At 36.8% G+C, this 22,658-nt stretch overlaps 1 protein-coding gene across 1 annotated transcript; it reads right to left on the bottom strand.

Moving 5' to 3' along the window:
* Positions 1–12,101: 12,101 nt before the first annotated feature.
* SmD3 (small ribonucleoprotein particle protein SmD3) lies at positions 12,102–22,458 on the bottom strand. Its single transcript, XM_081768169.1, has 2 exons — positions 21,989–22,458; positions 12,102–12,501 (listed from the first exon to the last, which is right to left on the bottom strand). The coding sequence occupies exons 1-2, from the start codon at positions 22,302–22,304 to the stop codon at positions 12,437–12,439; spliced, it is 381 nt and encodes a 126-aa protein (XP_081624295.1). The 5' UTR covers positions 22,305–22,458; the 3' UTR covers positions 12,102–12,436.
* Positions 22,459–22,658: the final 200 nt, after the last annotated feature.

The raw sequence follows: 22,658 nt of genomic DNA on the forward strand, positions 1-22,658 counted from the left end.
GATTAAAAGTATTCAGTAATGACGTCATACTCTAGGTGTTTTGTTCATAAAATCTTCATGGACATTGAAAACATGTTTCGGAAGAGGAAACAACTGACGTAGAGGTCTGAATTTGTGTGTGCACGTACTCCGAGGTCATAAGTTAATACACAAAAATTTACAGACCTGTAGCTACTCCCAAAGGCCTGAAAAAAAAAAAAAAAATCGTGAAGTTGGGGAATTAAGCCAATTTAGCATATTTGACTGTCCAATATCCAATAGGCCTGGATAAAAAAAAAAAAATAAAATTTTGGGAATAGTTAGTTCTTTAGTATATCATAATAAACAACAAAGCGAGTTTCGTGTTTCTGAGCAGAAGGGAGTCAAAGTATTAAGTAATGACGTTTACATTCCGCAGTCAGTGTTAACAGTGAGTAAGTGTTCACTGACTTGAAAATGTAGATCAAACGAAGGGACAACAGTCTCCTGCATGAGTTGACAGTTAAAACAAGAATAAACATGATTGAGTATCATTGATATAGCAAGCAGCAAGAGCAAGGAATACTTACGGACTTTTTGTCAAGGGTGCATTTTGACTTTCCTCGCTTTCTGCTGATAGCGGCGTTCTTCACCAGTGCTGCTGTGGGTGTGATAAGTCAGTGTCACAACTAGAGGAAAGAAACAAGCTTGAGAGCCTTGACTGGACTAACCACTCATCCTACTTTATTTTACTTCACAACGACAAATTTCCAGTTGAATTTGTGAACAAAACACCACCTAGAGTATGAAGTCATTCCTTAGTACTTTGACCTCCTTGTGTTCAAAAACACAAAACGCGCTTTGTTGTGCGTTACGGTATGCTAAAGGGGTAACTATTCGGGTTTTTTTTTTTTTTTTTTTTTTTTTTTTTTTTTTTTTTTTTTTTTTTTTACCCAAGTCCATTGGAGATATTGAACGGTGAAATATGCCAAATTTGCATAATTCCCCAACTTTACGATATTTTTCCAGGCCTTTGGGAGCAGCTACAGGTCTGCAAATTTTTGAGTATAAATTTATGACCCCGGACTACATGCACACACAAACTCAGACCTCTACGTCAGTTGTTTCCTCTTCTCAAACATGTCTTCAATGTCCAAAAATGTTAGATCAAAGTTTTAGCTCTGCACGAGTTGGAGATGCCCAGCAATTTTCAATTTGGGAGGACAAATACATGCTGAGATATTCAAAACAACGTAAACGCCTAAAATAGAAAAAAAAAACGCAAAATGGCGGCAGCCGTTGCGTCGCCATGGGATGATGTAAAAAACAATTGTGGTTTTGAAGTACCCTGATACAGGATAAACATTCATGAAAAAATTAGATATTTTGGGGATGGTCGAGGGGCAACTTTTCATTCTTCTCGATCACTTTTCATGGATCCCGAAACAATATTTGGTTGACCCCACACGAGGAAGAATCGTCGGGAAACAGGAACGAGTGTCGCCTAGGAGTTTGGGATTGTCCACAGCTTGTATCAAATTCACAAGCAGCATTCCAAATCATACGCAATTCTGTGCGGAGAGGTGGTACTCTACGAAGATCAACTACAACAGAGAACGACGGCTACATTGTCAAACAGCGAGTGCAATTGCAAACACACCTAAGACGACTGCAAGTCGCCCAATCTCACCATCCAGTAGCACGTAGACTGCATCAGGGTGGCCTCTTAATCCGATGGCCATTACGTTGTATTCCTTTCGACAACCGCACATCGACGGCATCGTTTGTTATGGTGCCAAGAACATCAAAACGACCTAGGAGAAATAGGGTCGCGTTCTGTACTCTGATTAGAGCAGATTAAGTCTGAGCATTAATTCTGAACGTACACTCATGTGGTGACGAGTGAGATCACGCAACGAACCCAGGGACATTGTCAAATATGATTATTTTGCTGGTGTTCTTGTGTGAGAAGGCATAATGTTGCATGGGCACATCATCCTCCCAATTATTGAACGCCGTACACTCACCAGTGAACAATATTGTGACACTGTACTCAGACCTCTACTCCTCCTCCACGTGTATCTTTTCAGAGTTGCATTCACCTTCAACTTCTTTATGGATGATCGCGAGACTGCATCGAACAGCGCAAGTGGCGGAGCTTCTGAAACAAGAGGATATTCGCGAGGAACAACAGACTTGAATGATGAGAAGACGTCTTCCAGCACATCCAGATGCACCAAGGACAATCCAACAGTATAATGGTACTCCAACTCATTACCAACTTAGTAAGCAATATGGAAGCACGTTGCAGATTATGCATCCGTCCGTAGTGATTACACTTTTTAAGGTCCATTTCACTCCTTTTGTAATGTCAAGGGAAGCATTACAAGAGACAGTGCTTTGTATAAATGCCATGTTAGATCTTTTAATCGTATGTTTTCTCTAGTTTCCTGTTATCATACTGTAGAACTTATAAATATGGAGTACTTGGAAGTGACAACATGCGAAACTTACTTTCGTCCTTAAGTTCTGCACACCAATATATATATATATAGAGAGAGAGAGTGAGTTACCCTTGTCTGGTTTTATACGCCAAGAACGTTTTTTTTTTTTTTTTTCTATAGACAACTGTATAGTTTATTTTTCTCTTAGTTTCGTGCATATTTTCACCTAGAATTGTACAAAAAGAGCAGTTGTTCATATTCATTGACATTTTGAGAAACACATTCTACTATTGGGGGATAGTCATTTAAGAAACTGTGCATCTATTATCCAAGATTGTGCAAATAGTGGCCTTAGTGTCAGCAACATTGTGAAACCAAGTGCACCCTACGAATCTATCGTTGAGAACGTTCACAAACTAACTAGTAATCTGAATGAAAACGATTGTGTTGTGTTGGCTGGTGGAACTAATAATAACCTAAGCCATCCACTAGAAACCCAGAATGTGTTAGTGTCTTTAGAAAGAGCACTTGAAAACACAGGTAAAAGAAATATTAGAACAGTAGTATTGTCAACACCCTATAGGTATGATTTTCCGCATAGGCCGAACGGTAGTGTAAACAGATCAATATTTGAGTTGAGTTGATTTTGAGTTTAACGTCCCTTTTCAGCAGCGAGGCTATATGAGACGTGGACCTACTGATTAACGTGGAATCCGAACCACATGAGCTCCCGCCGGGAATCGAACCCAGGTCTCCCGCGCCAAAGGCGCGTACGCTAACCGCTTAGCCACGGAGGAGCTCAGATCAATATTTGAATTTAATATGCAGGTGAAAGAAATAATCTCTAGAAAGTACAGCCATGTTAGATTTGTTAGTTTAGGTGCATTGCGTAGACAGGATTACACTAGTCACGGCTTACATCTAAATGCAAAAGGAAAGAGAAGGGTCTGTGATTGGATTATTGAGGCAGCAGATGCTTTTTTATAGGTTACGAGTTCTGCAGAAAAACGAAATTTATGACGTGTACTTCACTTCCGCAAAATAAACATAGAGAAGTTTCCTCTAATTGTTATGACAAAAAAGTAATATAGGTTGTGTGTGTTGTGGTATGCCGTCTTGTATCTCGGATCTAAATGTTGTAGATAATGTAAGGTGCCCAAGTAATACTCCCCTACTAAAAGCAGTAGATATAACTACCGGTAATGTTCCTAATCAAAAAGTAGAAGTGAGTCCAAAAATATCAGTCTCCAAATCCTACATCACAACGTCCAAGGATTAGGAAATAAAATAATCGAATTAAAAATAATTTTGGAAAATGAATTAAGTAAAACTGATGTATTGTGTATATCGGAGCACTGGCTGAATGAAGAAGAAATAGAAACAATTTCATTCACAGGTTTTAAACTATCTGCGTACTATTGTAGGGAAAATATATCCCATGGCGGTATTGCCATATTTGTCAAAGAGGACTTTCGTATCAAAATTCTAAGGAATACCCTTACATTGAACGTTGAAAAAAAAACTTTCGAATCTGTAGCACTTGAATTTTGCGATCATAATTTAATACTTATCTGTCTCTATCGCACGCCAGACAGTAATGTCAATGACTTTTTGAATAAATTAGAAAGGCTTATATCGGAATTTTCGTCCTCTAAAAAGTCGTTAGTAATTTGTGGTGATATTGATTTTTTACTAAATAATAGCAAAGAAAAAGAAGATCTCATTTCGCTCTGCTCATCATTTAATCTGAAACCTATCGTAAATACTCCTACCAGAATAGGCAAAACAAGAATCTCTGCTCTTGACCAAATTATAATTCCACGTGATGATTTCGTATCTCATGTTGATGTACTAAACCTAGGCTATTCTGATCATAATGCTCAACTTCTTTATGTTTACACAGAAATAATTAATAAGAATACAAACGTGGGCGTGGAATGGTCCGAACGGCGTTCATTTACACCCACTAACGTGGCATATTTCAGATACTTGTTGAAAACTGAGTCGTGGGAAGATGTTTATATTGAATGTAATGTTAACGACCATAATTCCTTTTTATGCATATTTACTCATTATTTTAATATTGCTTTTCCTAAACAAAAATTTAAGATAAATAAATCGGTAAATGTCAGTTCGAAGTGGAAGACTTCTGGAATAAAGGCTTCTCTAGAAAAAATGCGCTATTTACATCAACTATCCCGACGGTGCCGTACTCCCGTGTTTAAACGATACCACAAAATGTACAGACGAGTTTTACATAAGGTCATAAAACAGGCAAAAATGTTAGAGAATGATACTTACATAGGAAAAGCTTCCAATAAAATGAAAGCTACATGGCAAATTATTCGGAAAGAATCTGGGGAACGAAAACCCTCTCCTAAGATAACTAGCGTTTCTTGTCAAAATAAAATTATAAAAAATCCGACTGAAATTGCAAATGCTTTTAACGATTACTTCACGAATGAAGTGGAAAAGCTTATCACTAATAACGTGAACAATAAACTATCTAGCAAACAATACGTTAGTAGACATAACGATATTTTCGAAAAATCATTGTTCTTGCACCCAGTAACTAGTCAGGAAATCTTAAATACTACACTGAAAATGACAAATAAGAGTTCTTCAGGATATGATGAAGTTCCTGATAAAATTCTAAAGCAATGCTCTTGTGAAATTGCTGATATCTTATGCTTCATAGTAAATAACTCATTTAGTAGTGGCGTTTTTTCCTGAGGCATTGAAGCTAGCAGTTGTTAAGCCCTTATATAAAAGTGGCAAGAAAGATCTTACATCGAACTATAGACCAATATCATGTCTGTCTACCTTCTCTAAACTTTTTGAAAAACTTATGTATATAAGACTAGTTAGCTTTCTAAATAATTTTAACTTAATATCTCCTGCTCAAAATGGCTTTAGATCAAATAAATCAACTGAAACTGCTCTTTACTCTTTTCTCTATTCTGCTTTAAATTCAATAAACGCTAAGAAATATACAACCGGCATATTTCTTGATCTTAGCAAAGCTTTCGATACAATTGATCATAAAACTTTACTTAAAAAATTGCAAGATTATGGTATTAGGGGAAATGCTTATGAGTGGTTTAAATCGTATATATCCAACAGAAGGCAAACTGTTGAAATTAACTGTCAAACTCGAGACACTCAGGGAGTAAGCAAATATTATTCAGATACCAAAGGAGTTCCTCAAGGTTTCATCTTAGGCCCTATTCTATTTTTAATATATATAAATGATTTACCACAATGTTTAGACTGCTAAAATTGTTCTGTATGCTGACGATACAAATATATTAGTAACTGGAGAAACTTACGTTGAGTTATGTAATACAGTAGATTCCACCATGTCTGCCATCAGTGACTGGATGGATAGAAATAAACTAATACTAAACACAACAAAGTCTTCGTGCATGTGCTTTCACGTAGCAAAAAACGAGATAAGAAAACGCCCTTGTGTAACAATTAACGGCAAAACGTTGAATTACGTCTCGGATATCAAATTTCTTGGTCTTTGGGTGTCAGATACATTAGATTGGAAAATTCACATTCAAAAATTATCTAGTAAATTGGCTCAAACCTGTTACATGTTAAAGCTTTTACGAAATAGTGTCAGTAAACATGTTCTGCTCACAACTTATTTTGGACTTTTCCATTCTAAATTGAAATATGGTATTATATTCTGGGGATCTACTGCACTGCTAAATTCCATATTCGTTTTACAAAAGAGAGCTTTAAGGTTTATGACCGGAAGTAAACCTCGAACTTCTTGTAAACCTCTATTTAAATTTCTTGAAATCTTACCTCTTCCATGTTATATATATATATATATATATATATATATATATATGAACTTCTAAAATTTGTAAGAAAAGATATACAGATAGAAGCAGCTTCCGGTTGAACTCAGATATTCATATGCATAATACAAGACAAGCGTCTGACCTTCATGTAGAGTCCTCCCGTTTAAAAGTACATAAGAATAGTACGTTTCCTATGGCAGTGAATATTTATAACAAGCTTCCTTCCACTTTAAAAAACAAAACATCTGGTTTCAATAAAGCAATCAAGTCCTATCTACTCGAGCACTGTTTCTATTCTGTAGAAGAATATCTCGCCTGTAGTAAATAATGTTTAAAGTATATATATTTTGTATATCTATAATGCAAGGTTTTATTAACTGTTATGTTGTTTTATATCGATGTATGTAAATTAGAATAATGAAAAATTGTACCTCTTCTTTTTACATAAATTCACACTATTTTAATATTGCATGTAGATTTAAATCTATACATATGTACACATTCAGTGTTCTTATGACGTGTCCAACTCATACGTTCACGTTGTGAACAATTTGTATGAAAAAGGATGAAAATAAATACAAATACATTACTCTGTTGCCACATCGTGAGGATTCCGCTAACGAAATAGTAGTTATAGAAAAGCCTCAGCGTAATACTCAAGATGTAGCAACAAAGTAGAGTTCTTTATTTTGCTCCGAGATAAGAAGACCATCAAGCTTTCTTCTTTCTTCACAAAAGAATTTCTTCATTAAAGTAAAAATGACTAACCCAACAATGCATAAGAACAATTCTTTCATAAGGTAACCAGGTAATTTGACAGTTCTTTCGGTGCATTTTAAAATGCATGTACTAGCTGAACCTGTGCTCTCTTCACATCTAAGCATGAATTTCCTTGCTACTCCTCACATCTGTACATGCCTCTTTACAGACAGAAGTGAAAGATGCCTTGATAAAAAAAAAATCAGCACGGGATATCAAAAAAGAGAATTTTTTCGATTATTTTTTCAATATTTCACACCGATTGCAAGAACCTCCCGGTTGGAGTTTCTAATACATGTACGATCAGCTTTTTCTTTTTTCTTGCACGGAGTATTTAATAAGCAAGTACATTGAATACACAATTATAATGTCAGTGATATACAGTACTCATTGGACAAAACACTCCAGACAATATTCATCTTAGACTGGAGAAATGGTTATCCTGAGTTTTTCATTACAATGTACGCCTGATAGATACGCAACCCATATATACAAATATGTGGTGTTGGAATGTATAACTCATATGATATGCGTTTTAAACATTTAACTTCAAATATACCCCTAAAAAACTGTAATAAAGAAATAACGTCCATGTTTCTTAAATATTCAATTAGAACCGGACAATCTACACAACATTTGGAATCGACCAGTGAAAACGGCACGTTCCTAGCACTTGTTTTCGAGATCTCATTGTCGAAACGATTTGAGACAAACATATAAACTTTTGTATGGAGACCAAGCATAAACATAGCATTTTAATATATAGATTAAAATTGAAGTTAAACCCATTTCAGACTAAAGTTTAGGTTATCCTTGTAGTGCGGTTATGCTATAATTTACCTATGATTAATATGATTAGAGACGTATGCGAGAGGTATTGTAGCCATAGCAATAACCAAATTCTTTACAAATCCAGACCGATAATTCATAAACCAAATTCATGAAGATGCTGTTCATGGTGAAAAGATTCGAGCTTCGGAGAATGATTTAATGCGTGTAAGTTATGTTTATTCGTGTCTGTAGAATTGTTCCAAGTACCGTATCATGACTAGGTATTGACATTAATGAGGTGCGTACATACCTCAGGGCTCATAGTGGTCTGGTCTCTTGTAAATAGTTCAAAAGTGACCAAACGCACACCAAAAAGTGACCAAAATATCATGATGTCCCTTTTTTCCTTTCTCAATTTCTCCATTACCTCTCTCGTTTTGTTTCATCATCTTTACTACTACTTTTTGAGCTTCTTCCTTTTTTAGGTTTTCTAAGTATGCTTTGTAGTTACGGTAAGCAGACTTAGCAAATGTAAGAAGCTTCTGAGTAAGTGGAACCAGTTCTGGCCTATTTCCGAATTTCTTTATCCTAGGCATTATATTTAACTTAGCACTGAGAGTTTCCAAAGCCATGAAATATTCAAATTCATCACCTACTCTTAAGGACATGCAAGAAGCATAACACAAGACGAACATGATGAACCACACACACACACACACACCGTGAACGGAGCGTTAACTATTACGAGAGAAAACTAAAAGACTCTTATGATAGAAAAAAGAATAGACACAGAAGGGTTCTCAACCCCACCTTAAGAGCTTAAGCATCTACCAACCATCTACTGTGCTTTAGAAAGAATAAAAGCTGAAGTGAGAATAAAGCTGACTTTCACATGTGGCAGCAAGTACTTTCAGAACAATAATAAGTAACAAGTTTCTGCCTTTTCCATTTATTTTTATGATGATGTTCTTAGAAAACTGCCAATGCAAAAAAGCAAATCACATAAAAAAGTCACTTTACCTCCCAAAAAAGTAACTTAGTGACCAACTTCAAAAAAGTAACTTACTTTATAAAAAAAATGACTTGCTATGAGCCCTGATACCTTATTTATGTTGTTGAGATATTGATGATCATGTAATAGAAGTCCTGTAGATGATACACCACTTCAGTATTCGTAACTATTGTTCAGTGGCGTATATCTACAACCAGTGGCGTATTTAAGGGGGTTTCTTCCGGGCTCAAGCCCCCCGAAATTTTATTTACTATTGTAAAATGTAATATCTTGCAGAATTTTCACATTTCCAGGAATAAAGTTAGCAAAGCCACCCCCGAAACAAAATCGTAAATACGCCACTGTCTGCAACATTCATGTTATTACAACTCTCTCAACTTCAAACTAGAAAATATTATCCATTACGCGAACGGCCACAATGTGTGACTGCATTCCCACTTGAGTATTGTTATGAAGATACACGTGGATTTTGACCCTCAACTTCAACTTCAATCCCAGGACATGGAGGTTTACAGTGGATAACATTGTGTTCATTAGCTTGGAGTTACTAGAGCATGTCTATCTCATGTGTGCCTTCAGCAAATATGCTAAATATACTTCGGCCTCATCCCCGCCCCCTCTCACGGAGGAAATCTTTCCTTTGCTCACGGAAAAGTGAATGACCTCCGCTGTGTTGCCAATTTGTCATTCAATCGTTTGGCCTTGACGAGTGAAGATTGTAGGCTACTTAGAATAGCTAACAAGACAGAGCACAGCGAAGTCCGAGAAATAATTCATTGTGGCAACGCTTCCGCATCTAACAATTGAAAGAACTCGCGCGCAACAACTTGCCTCTTCTCTTTCGAGGGAGGTACAGGAACACACGTCGACAGCAGCGCCAGAAGGGACACAGTTGAAATAGGAAGGCTTTAGTTTTCTTCCACAAATCAATCCAATCTCTCGATCATTCACCTGAATTTTATCTCGTTCCTCATTACAAAAGACTACTTGATTTGGTAGAGACTCACCTTATCCAATCTAAGTCGGGAACTGGCTGCGGCTGCTTAAAACGCATGGTACAAAACATAAATGTACATTAAGTATTGACCTGTACCAAGAAGTCAGAAGAAACGAATAAAAGCTGGTTTTGGAATAAAAAATTGTGTTTTTAATGCTATGTGTGGTTCAGGGAGTGAGTATTTATTAAATGCTTTTTTGTTATTCGATCTACCCATTAGCCGGGTAGTTGAAACTATATTGTATTAAGAGAAAGTTATTTCCGATTTCATAAAAACAAGCACTAACTATACATTGAAATCGGAAGAATTGTCCATATAAAATTTACTATCGCACAACTATTCTGTAACTGTCTTGTATCAATGTTAAGAAGCTGTATTTCATAGTAGGGTTGGAACACAATGGAAGAATAACTTATATTTGCAATATATGACAATTTGTAAGAAACAAGAAATAAAACAGCTACTCAAGTGCTGCGGTTCTAATCCCCAGATCCAAGTAAAATGTACGCCAGTGGATTCTGTTAGGATGGATTAGAAAAACCTGTCACTCAGGAAGAATTCCTAGCATCAGATCAGAGATGAGTGCCTTTAACCACAGAGCTTTTTAACTACAACTGTTTAAACCACGCTGTCTGTAGCCATTTTGAAAATTTTCTGCAGGTCAAGGTCTCCGATTTCCCTGGAATTAAGATATATTATTCTAGAAACAAACAAATTAGGCCCGTACTTTTTCTTTCTGGATCATACAAAAATTTACTAAAACTAAACCAAGCATTTAATGTAGAGACTTTCAGTAATTATTTATCATAGGACATACTATAATGCAACAAAAAAATTAGGGTTTTTGAAAATGGCTTTAAGAAAATTGGAGTTACTTTTCACCTTTCTGAATTTTAAGTTGTACAGTTATTTTTATGACAGGTTTTGTAATGTTAGTACCTATTTTCAAGGCTTTTAGTGCGTATTCTAGTTTTGAAAAGTATATAAACCAATTAAAAAGATTAACCTATTTAGATATACACCTTTGCGCCCAAACGCCCTGCTCCTGGGTTGCCAGCTGCTATGATGTAAAAAGTAGTAGAAACTATTTACACATTACACAGCTTATCTATATCATTTTCTCACTAAATTCATGATTCGCAATACACAGCAACTTTTCATACCCACCCGACAGCTCATGGAAATCCTTGGAAGCCACATTTTCAACAAGACTTCTCAAATCGTTCCACTCCCTGCATATTGTGGAGTATATTTGCACTCCGTTCCTCAGCCATTTTTGTTTTATATACAGGAAAAATGAAGTAAATGTCTGCTCTCAAATTACCTATCTGGCAATATTTACTCTTTTATATGAAGTCGTTATCTTTGTGCTCTTTACCTGAAAACTTACCGTTCAAAGTTACCCATTACTTTTTGAAAAAACAACCTCGAATTTACATGATATTCAGTAATTCTTTCAAGATCTCTTAGCAAAAAATTAAATTCCAATCTGTAGGTTTTACGTCCCACTTTTATGCCAACTAGGCATCTGAACGCCGAGAAAACCCACGCAGACGGTATTTGTCCACCACAAACATCACTTGGCGCGAGCTGGGATCGAACCTAGAAGCCCATGTACCAGAGGTGAACGCTCTACCACTGAGCCACCGCGGCCCAGAAAATTAACCGTTCAGGGGCCTGCGCATTACTGAAAGTTCCGTTTGTCTATAGGTAGAACTACCCTAAACTAAATGCACCAAAAATACTACTTTACATTTGGAAAATGCACGAAGTACTCTACAACTTTTCTACAATAACCAATTGACAAAGTCGTGCAGGTTATGAGAGAATGCAACCTACAGGAACTGTTACCAGGTCAGCAACATTGCCAGTGTAGGACAATAGACTTGTATACATATTCCATGCTCCGCTCGCGTATGGGGTGAATGATTCGATGGGGCCAGTGGTCCCAGCACCCGCCAAGTGAGCTTTTGGAATATCGCTTTTCCTCACTTTCGTCATTCCCCCGTCATCTATCAAGATACTTGCTTAGCTTCGATGCATAAAAGTGGAGCGTTAAAAAACCTCCACAGTGGGGAGGGGGAAGGAAGAATACTACAGAATATTTAAAATATTGGGTAATCAATCTTTCTTTAACATAAGTGCAGAAACAGTACTAAGACCAATCAAAATGTGACAAAAAAAAAAAAAGATACTAAAATACAGATATACTCACTTCAATTACGAATAAAACTGACCTCAAGTGACTTCTGTTTCAGAAACAGCCCATTCCAACATGCTTACATCGGAACAGTGAGTTTTAAATCACCTAAAGGTATATCAGGGGTGTAAAATCAAACATCAATTATATATAACTTGTATTTGTCCTTACAAATAAAAACAATAGTATGCCACTATTGAAAGAAATAGGTAACAAAAAGTCACATTAGTATCAATTATGCCACTTTACTTCAGTCACTGCTATCCTTAATTATTCACTAAAAACGAATGTCGAACAATCACACACAGCTTATATACTATGTAAAACTATTTCCTATATATGCGTCCACACTGAAGACGTACGAAACATTAAACAAGAAATGTGGGGAAAAAATCCTCATGGCTTTGTCTCACAAGAATAAACTGAAGAATTAAAAAACAGTTATTCATTGAATGAAAATAAACTTTCCGAACTGGATCTTAGCGTCTGCCTCCCTGCCAACCGCCACGTCCACCGCGACCACCACGTCCTCTTCCACGAGCAGCTGCAAATAAAAAGAACAATGTTACACATGATCATAACGGAAACAAGTGAGTCGTTCTACAGTCTGAAAATACATTAGACTTGTAAACTATGCGAATTTAACACAGAAACTAAGCAGTACATCTATGGCTATAATACTTAAAGAGAGGAATAAGAACAAAAACAGAACCTGTTCCTCGGACGCGGAATCCATATCAAAAAGCAATTACAAGATCTCTTACTGCTTTTCCTCTATGGATATTAATATTGGAACCGGAAATGTTGAGATAGCTATCACTTTCGGTTGCATATAAAATCAGGGGCATTGTATTGTACTCTTGGGATATTGTATACAGATCAAAAACTGCTTGTCGCTATCTATTTCAGCTTTATCTATTGTGATTAGTGTTGTAATCGGAAATAAAAGATTCACCACTGTTGTTTTGAACAAATACAAGAACTCGTTCTTGGAAAATGAATGTGAAAAAAAAAAAAAAAAAAAAAAAAAAAAAAAAAAAAAACTTTCACTGCTTTCGCTCTATGAAAATTAATATTGAAACTAGAAGTAACAGTAAATCTGAACCACTTTCAGTTTTGGTACAGTACTGTGAATAGTCATTACGTCGTAAGACGCTCAATCCATTCTAAAAACTACTTCTTGGTATCTATCAGCATTTGTTCTATGGAGAACATCGATGAAACTAGAGAAAGCCCATTTGAACCATTTAGGTTTCAACAAAGGATTAATGGAGAAGAACAGGCTTATTCTTGGGGCTTTGAGTTGAATGCAAGAACAATGCTTCTCGATATCTTTTTCAATTTTAGCTCTATGGACTATTATGGGTGCTATTATGTTGAGACAATCAATTGAAAAAAAAAAACTCCTCGCTCAAACCGGATACATGTTACCCTTTCAGTTTAAATAGGGATTAACTAAGGAGATTGAACCTATTTTGGGACAGACTAGTAAGAAACCGCTCCTACATATCTTGTACAGTCTTTGCTTATATCTGTCAACAGACAGACGAACATAGCTGTTGTAGAAGACTTTCGACACTTATACATAGCATAGTTTGGAAGTTAACTTTTAGAATGGAAAATTATATATAGTATTATCCAAAGGAGAGAAAATCTTCGAAGAAACAAATAATCTACACAAACTTCCCATCATACCCTAAAAGCTACGACACAAACTGAACTGACTCCGCATTCATTGAAAAAGAACTGTATAGGTAAGAAAAAAATATAGAAGAGTCCTCTGGCTACATCGAAGGAAAGGAAAAAAACTGAGTTGTTATAAGGTGCAAAACTTTTACTATCAAATAATAATATTAATAGTTCACGAGAGTAGGAAATTTCTACTCACTGTTGCTTACGTAACATCATATTACGACCCTTCTAAAACAAAGTGCGTACTAACTCACTAGTACAAAAATGCTTCATGTCATTTTAAATTGCTTTGAGGTCATAAAAAGGTTTGAACGATTCAACGAACTTACCTGAAAAACAAACTAGGTAATTTAAAAATGTATACACTTATCCCCGACCTTACTGCATATAAAGATTAATTCAATGCCTCAATATTCCCGGCGTCATCCTTAGTAGTCCTGCAACTCATATGTAACTTCTTTCTTAAAATTTATTTTTATATCAAACTGATCCTGCACTCTGAACAATAATAATAAAGCTGATGCTGCTCTCCCCCCCCCCCCAAAAAAAAATGTGTTGGTTATAGACAATATTTCAAGTCCTAACAAGTACTTCGTGAAATCGGTGTTATCTTAAATCTTGATTTTCATATTAAACATACGTCATACTCTTCTGTAATTACTCAAGAAATAAAGTTTACATGTTCGATTACCGATAAGAGCTCATGTGATGTAAGTCATGTTAAACTGTGGGTCAAAGTCTCATTATAACCTAAGCCTCGATACTGAACGAGGCCATGAACTCCAAATTAACAGTATTATATATACTTAAAAACAAGGGGAAAAAGAGTCAGCGTTATTTTATTTTTTTAACAAGCTTTTCTGAAAATACATAGTGGTTAAGACCAACTAAATTTAAGAACAGAAAATGAAATGAAATCTTTAAGTTGAACCGTCCCACGGTTATGCCGGTTAGGCTAAAGGAGACTGTGATTATGAGTAATGAATGAAATGTTGGAATGAAGAAAGTGGGAGGAAACGGGAGAACCCCGAGAAAACCCATGAGCACGGAGTTTGTTCACCACAGTCCACACGGCGCGAGCTGGGATCGAATCAAGAACCCCAAGCATCCGAGGTGAACGCTCTACCACTGAGCCACCGCGCCCCCTAAGTTTAAGAACAGTTAGAATTCAGAACTGCTGAAGAAGGGATCACGAATACTGACGCAATACACTTAATACAATCATTACGTGCACTAAACAAAAAGATTACAATTATTACAAACACGTTTAACTCGTCCTTAAATACCAGGGTGGATTGATTTAAATCTCAATTAAAATCCAGATTTAAATCATCTGATTGTTATAATAAAAACTGTTGATTTAAATCAAATTTCGAAATAAGTTAAAGTGAAAATAACAGCCAGATTGTATAACTACAAAGTATCAAATTTTAGAGCAGTCCAATCATACTGGACTAAAGTCTATGTCAACTTGTATATGCTAGGCTTCTAAAATATTATCTGACCTAAGTCTCAGTTTGGAACAGGGTGGGAAAAAACCATGACCTTTAAAAAAAAATAGTTTTTGTTGATTGATTTGAATCGATCTTCATTTAAACCACATCTTTCTCCTCGAATAATACAAACTGCGAACTGAAAAAAAAAAAAAAAAAAACATTAAGAACCACTATTAAACGATAATTATTCTATTTAAGTGAAAGTACTGGGATTGAATTCCACCCCTATAATCTGGGAACAAACAGACGCCCACACAAGAATTTTCGCCTTAAATGTCGAATGGTAATTTCCGCGGTGCAGCAATGGTTAAGCTCATCGCCTTGTATCAAGAGGGTTTCGAATTAGAAATCTATATTAAATTATAGGTCCCTACACACTATAATTCAAACTTTATAGGCAGGGGAGCACTAATAAGGTTCAAGGAGGGCTCGAACACCGCTACTTCATATATCTCAGGGTGTCTACTAAAATTCCAAAATGAAATTTCGTGACTTTTTCGTGACCTTTTCTTTACCAAATCATAAAATTTCGTAACATTCTCAAGAGCGAATTTGGGTGCGAACTAGGCCGAGTTTTCATGCATGCGATAGAAGCGTGCTTTGCTTGGGATTTGGTAGCGTCTAAAGCCGACCATAGACATTTTGGTAGTGAATTTTGACGTTTTATAGAACAAAATTTTCCAGTCTGTACTGATATCTATACAGATAAAAAATCATGACCCAAAAGCTAAATTACTTGACTTTCATGACCGTTTTCTGATTTCGTGACCGATAGACACCCTGCACATACACCTACCTTAACTTACATAACTTGTTACGCAACTCAGGAGGGCGACACTAACACGTAGGGCGGCCTTCGCTCCACCGAGATATTGCTGAATCAACTGTGATCCCTAGTCCCTACATCAGGACATCTTTACCCGATGGAAAGCAGTGGCAAAGACAAGCTACCAAGTTTCACCTTGTTCAGGGACTTTGGACGGTATACTAATCGTAATTATGTCGAAAGGAGAGAAAATTAATTGTCAAAGAACCCTAAAACTAACACAGCTGAACATAAAACAAGTGAGGGACAAAGCCAAAGTGATTTATATTCTTCAGTGATTTTATGCATATAAAATACATACATTTTGCCTGAAGTTATGCAAAATGTACAAAGTTTTCCGAGTTACGGGGAGGGGGACCGGACCCCCATAAATTGCCCATATCTGGGAACAGACAAACACAGACGTGCGCACAAAAGAATTTTAGTCTTTAAATGTCGAACAGTGATTTCCCAGGTACAATAGTTAACGATTTACAAACCCTATGTTACGAAGAGAAGAAACAGGGTTGTCCCGTTACCGGTTCAAAACTTAGGTCAGACAATATTTTAGAAGCCTAGCACATAAGTTGACGTAGACTTCAGTCCAGTATGATTGGACTGCTCTAAAATATGATACTTTATAGTTATACAATCTGACTTATTTTCACTTTACATTAATTTATTTCGAAATTTGATTTACATTAACGATTTTTATTATAAAAATCAGAAGATTTAAATCAATCCACCCTGGTTTTGAACCGGTAACTGAACAATCCTGTTTCTTTAAATAAAAAACTGTTTAAATAAAAAAAAAATCAACAAAATGATCTTTTTAAAAGACAATCATGATTTTTTTTCACCCTGTTAAATACTCATGTAATATCAGCTGACAAAGTAAAGTGTCCTAGAAAATGGGCTACAGAGCGTTCAACTGAATAGTAAACACCCTGCGAAAAAACTAGATTTACTTTCTGCCAACTAGAAAACACGAAGTTCACACAGAACAGAGTGTCAAGCAGTTGGCAACGACATGTGTCAAATACTAACTAACTAACTAACTAACTCTATGGCCTATGGAACCCGGAGGTTCAGTGCCGCGTTCACAAAAGCTCTCCACTGACTTCTATCCTTAGCTAATTGGATCCAGTTTCTACTTTGTATTCCTATCTCTGCGAGATCCATCTTAATATTATCCTCCCATCTGCGCCTAGGTCTTCCTAATGGTCGTTTTCCGATTGGTCTTCCAGTCAAGACTTTGAAAGCGTTTCTACTTTCTTCCATTCTAGCTACATGACCTGCCCACCTAAGCCTCCTAGACTTGACGGCCCTAACAATGTTGGGTAAACCGTGTCAAATACTAAACAAACATTATGTAATACTACAAATTATCAACTAAAGACATAACACTATAGCACTAAGCTGTTTCAGCATTAACTTCAGTGCTCTCATCTATAAGCATAGAAATGAATCAAAGCCACCGACAATTTATCAAAACAAATCAGATACGAACGAAGCTTTCGAAACTACACAAATTAACCTTATTCTACAATCTGTACAGTTGTTGCTTTGAATTACATAAAGCCAATCCAATAGAAATAACTTGTAACCTATAGGGTTATTCAATTCACTCGCCACTCCCAGTCACTTAAATTTGAAACAATTCATAACTAGTTAGTTATTAGAAAGTTACAATTAAGCTATATTTTATTTATTTTCTCTTATGTTCGGCCAATTGTGTATCTGTCAAGGGCTGAGATGTGTAGTTCGATTGTTCTAGGCAAAACGACAAAGCTTTAGAGAAACTCAAAGGAAATAGAGAAGACTATGGATCATATCCACTTCTTTAGGGGGTGAAAATTCTTTGCGGAATACCGTGTGGGGTTTGGGCTTACCATGTGCCAGGCGTTCAGTAACAGCATCAAGCGAACAAATGTCATGGTGATTGAAGAGGCAATTCGCAATAACCAGTTAATCCTCTTCGAACATGCTCAGCATTTCGCATGAATTATGATGTGGTGCCGGGTTAAGTGAAATTCCGTAGTGAGTCGTTACCGACGTACGTAATGAGTAACGAATGAAGTTCGAAAAAGGCAGTTACAGACGTAATACTACACTCTACAAAGAACTGCTAGCGAATATTGTGGCCTATGCATGGAATTTTACCTTCAATACGAGGGGCCACCGTGAATGCTACATCGTACAAGCAATACTGGTAAAGCTGCATCGTGCACTCCGTAACAAATGTCTTAACAAGTTGAGGTGGAAGGTGGGGTCGAGCACGCGCCGTACAATCCTAATATAACACATTCAGACTATGATCTGGGCCCGATGAAGAAATTATTGCCCGAGCAACGTTCCAATTCCGAAGATGAAGTCAAATCGATTGTGACAGTAATAGAGATGGTTATACTTCCAAAATTCTCTTTTATAAACCAGGCATTTGAAACTTGTGCTACAATTGGAGAAACCACTGTGCGATCCACACCCTCTGACGTACAAACCCTCACTGTTAACAGCTATCAAGCAAAAGTTGGTTTGTTTTCTATCTTAAGATGTTTAATGCACTATCCTCATCTATGCGCATTCCTCCGTCGCTGACGCGCCTACTTCCTACGGACGCAACCACGCGCGGGCCATTCCTGCCCCAGTTATTGCTACTCTTAATGCCCACTTAGGACAAGTTAGTTTGTTTTTTGCACAGTAGTTTTTTTTTTCTTCTTTTCATACGTCCAAACGCGTATTTATAGCTGTAAGGAGAAATCCTCATAATGTGAATCTGCACCCATGAATGCAACTCCTACCCTAAGAAACTATTTTTAAGGCACTATATATGAATTTCATGGATAGTACATTATATCCAAGACATCAGATTGCACGCACATTATCAATCGACACAATTATATATACACACACACATCGCCAGCGTAATAACAGTCCAGAATGTTTCAGGAAGTTATTTGACTTTAGTTGAGTGAGTTTAACGTCCCTTTCAGCAGTGGATGGGACTCACCGACTAACACGGAATCCGACACACACAAGCTCTCGCCGGGAATCGAACCCGGATCTCCCAATGAAAGGCGCGTTCGCTAACCGCTTAGTCCCGAAGGAGCTCGAGGAAGCTATTTAAATCAAGAAAAGTCAAAGAAAAAAAACTTCTTAACTTAATATTTATAATTTAACAAAACAGATCTGTATCGATGAATACAACACTGCATATTAAAGACCACACATGGCTAATTTAGGTATACCACTCGAAGTAACTGAGAAATTACTATTCTTTCACTGACAACTTTCTTACAATCCTTGATAAGATTTACGCTGAATAACATGACTGTACTCCACTTAGCATAGATTAAGTTCAAGGAGCCACCAGAAGTAATTCACAATTTCAAACTACTTGCGTACAAATACAGCGTCCGGACGTATACCAAAAAACTATTTGAAAACCTAATGCTACGTGGTCTCGTAACAAACGTTACCTACCAGTGTGTGGACAGTGCGAACTTGGTGGGCCGTGGGGAAAAGAAACGCCAAGGGAGTGGGATCAGTCAAGGCGAGAGCAGTGAAAACACGTCAGAAGTTAACTTTACCATGTCCGCTCCAGCCGGTATACTCACTCAGAAACGAAAATTACTCTATTAATTTTATGAAAATGGATCAAAAATTCTCTAACCTTAAGCTAACCCGCTCCTACCCTACCCTTCTTAGTCTATCCTAGCCTACTACACTATACCCTTTTAAAGCGGGGTAATAGTTAAGAACAGCTACTTCTCATCTCCTGTGCACGAGGATACATCTTACTGTTGCACTACCTAAACACCCTAAGTACAAGGGCAAGAACTCAGTCTATTACCTACTTTTTAACATCCTAGATAGTCAATGAATAATTCCTGAAAGTATGGCGTTTCTCGTCCTTCCCTAAATGGGAAGTACGGCTCCTTAACTATAACCTAAAGGGGCCCTACTGTATTGTTAAGTTCTCCGCAGCATCACGCGAGTTCTGGCAGTGATACGAGCGCCTATAGCACTTCTTATAGCTTTCATAGTATAGCTTAGCTACCTGCGCCGCTGTTTCAACCTGGCCCAACCCACTTGATTATCTTCACTGATATTGAACCACTTAAACAATGCGTTGCAATTAAACGCATATCACTGAACTTCCCCAAATTGGTTACAGCAATGCGGCTTTCCTTATTAGAGTGGCAACAGATCAGTGCTTTAAAGACATTGTCATCCGAAGTTAACGGCAAGCGCCATTATATGCTTTGAACTGTAGTGCTACGTAATTGGAGGACTGTTCATACAGCGGGACTAGAGCAGCGCTACACCTTTAAAATTAAATAAAGCTCTTGCATTCTAGGACGGCAAAAAATATCTAATAGGCCTATAGTTCATCATATCCACTTAATTCAAACGTAGTACTCTATTTATAATTATTAACCTACTAAACCTACAATTGAAAACAATATACACAATTATTCTGCCGCCTGCAGACATTCGTGCACATTAATACACCGTATAGCGCTTCCTCAAATAATTGCGTACAGAAGATGAGTGCAAAGCTGGACGAATACTATACAATTGTCTAAAGAACCTATGTTTAGCGGAAGGAGTCCAGCTCTATTCTCTCTAAAAATGTTACTGCTTACATTCAGTTAGTTTAGGGTAGGTTAGATTAGTTGAGTTTATGTTATATTAGTGTAGGGGTCCCGCATAATTTTCCAAAAAAAAAAAAAAAAAAAATAGAATTTAGCTTATTTCTACCAATATTAGGTTAGCTTAAATTTGGTTACGTTAAGTTACGTCCAAGTACTCGCATCATTCATTTTGCCTGTAATTTTTTTTTTTTTTTTTTTTAACGTGCTTCTGGACCCCTTGTATTAAACATACTCCGTCTACAGAACACTAACCAGTGCAGAAAACACTACGCAACTTGTGCTAGGTGGCACAAAAACACTAATGCTACCTAACAGTCAAGGCACGAGCGTGGCAGGATGGCCCACGCGATAGTGCAGTAACATATCCGTAGACAGCAAAGTATGCACACAGATGACGATAGTGGGGAAAAAACTTATACTGCGTAATGGGGCACATGAATAGCTTTCAGCACTTGTCAGTTTAACACTAGTATGCCTAACTTGGGTTAAGTTTAGAGTTACTCCTCCGCTTTTTATAAAAATCAGGAAAATTTACATGAGAAATGAGGTAAGAAATGGTAATTTGAAGTAGGGGTAATTGTTAAGAACAGCTACTTCTCATCTCCCGTGCACGAGGATACATCTTACTGTTGCACTACCTAAACACGCTAAGTACAAGGGCAAGAACTCAGTCTATTACCTACTTTTTAACATGTTTCTCGTCCTTCCCTAAATGGGAAGTACGGCTCCTTAACTATAACCGCGGAATGTTTCAGCAGCATGGTACTTGTAAAATATGGCAAATATGGCGAACAAATGTAACGGATGCGCAAAAATAATGAAGAAAACCTTTTAAATTTTTGTAAAGCCCACGGAGTACTTAAGTGAAATGTAACAATTTTTAATACTCTAAGCACAGTTTTTTGTATGTTGCAAAGTCCAAGGGCACCTTCAGATTGGAGGGCCAACTCTAAACTTAAGCCCGTAACTCTACTTTTAAACAAAATTTACGTTCTGTACAATTTGCAGAAACATTTCGCCGGTAGTAGTGTCCTTCGAATGTACTCATTCCTTTTCACCGTAAAATTTCAATTCATACAACAGTGTATTCTCAATCTGCACCATGCCTAAACATGAAATGCACCTATTAGACAAGTTTTGAATGCACTAACCGTTGCATTTGTCGAATAGGCAAGAATTTATTTCCAACCCTGTTCTTAATTTGCACCTTGTACATACTGCCTGAGTTTTCACTCTCTCTCTTTGGATGAGAATCATGTTCACAAAGCAGACCGGCAGACAATTAGTTTTGATTTACGACCCTCTTTATCTATAATATTATTATTGCATACATACACCATAAATTAGAAACTAAATTTCAATGCCATTAAGAAAACTTACCTTGTGCTCTGAGTATCGCCGACTTCCCTCTCCCTGCTCCTCCAGTACCTTTCTGTCCTTGTCGTTTGAACATCGGAGCATTCTTTAACATATCCGGTAAAATTAGGAACCGAATTTTTGATCCTCGAATGTACACATTTTCTAACTGCGCAACTCTTCCATCTCGGTAAGTTACTGTAACAGATGTCATTTGGCAGTTCATATTATCCTCGGCTTCAATAAGTTTCCCTCTGTAAACTTCGCCGGTTTGAGTTTCGCACGTAACAACATGTCCTTCGGCTTCGTGCAAGACTTTAATTGGTACACCAATCGACATCTTGAAATTCTACAATCACCACAATTAACTATTTTTCTGCTTCAAACAGTTATCGTCTCCGATGATTTCAGATAATTAATCACACAAACGCTTCAGACAATAACACTTTCTTCCACCGCCAAAACACAATACGTGACGCTTACGAACGTGCAATATTGTCAGGTCGTTCTAATAAATCATGACAGGATAGCAATTGGTAATATTACTAAATTCTCAAAAAGTGCAACATCAAGTAGATGATGCGTAATACAATTTTGCACGTTAATTGTATATTTACAATAATATTACGAAGAACAATGGATTAAGTAGAAAACCATTATTAGTATATCATTATTATTGAATTTGATGTAAAGC

This window comes from Thermobia domestica, chromosome 8 (genome assembly GCF_964235325.1).
Source record: "Thermobia domestica chromosome 8, izTheDome1.hap1.1, whole genome shotgun sequence".
NCBI lineage: Eukaryota > Metazoa > Arthropoda > Insecta > Zygentoma > Lepismatidae > Thermobia > Thermobia domestica.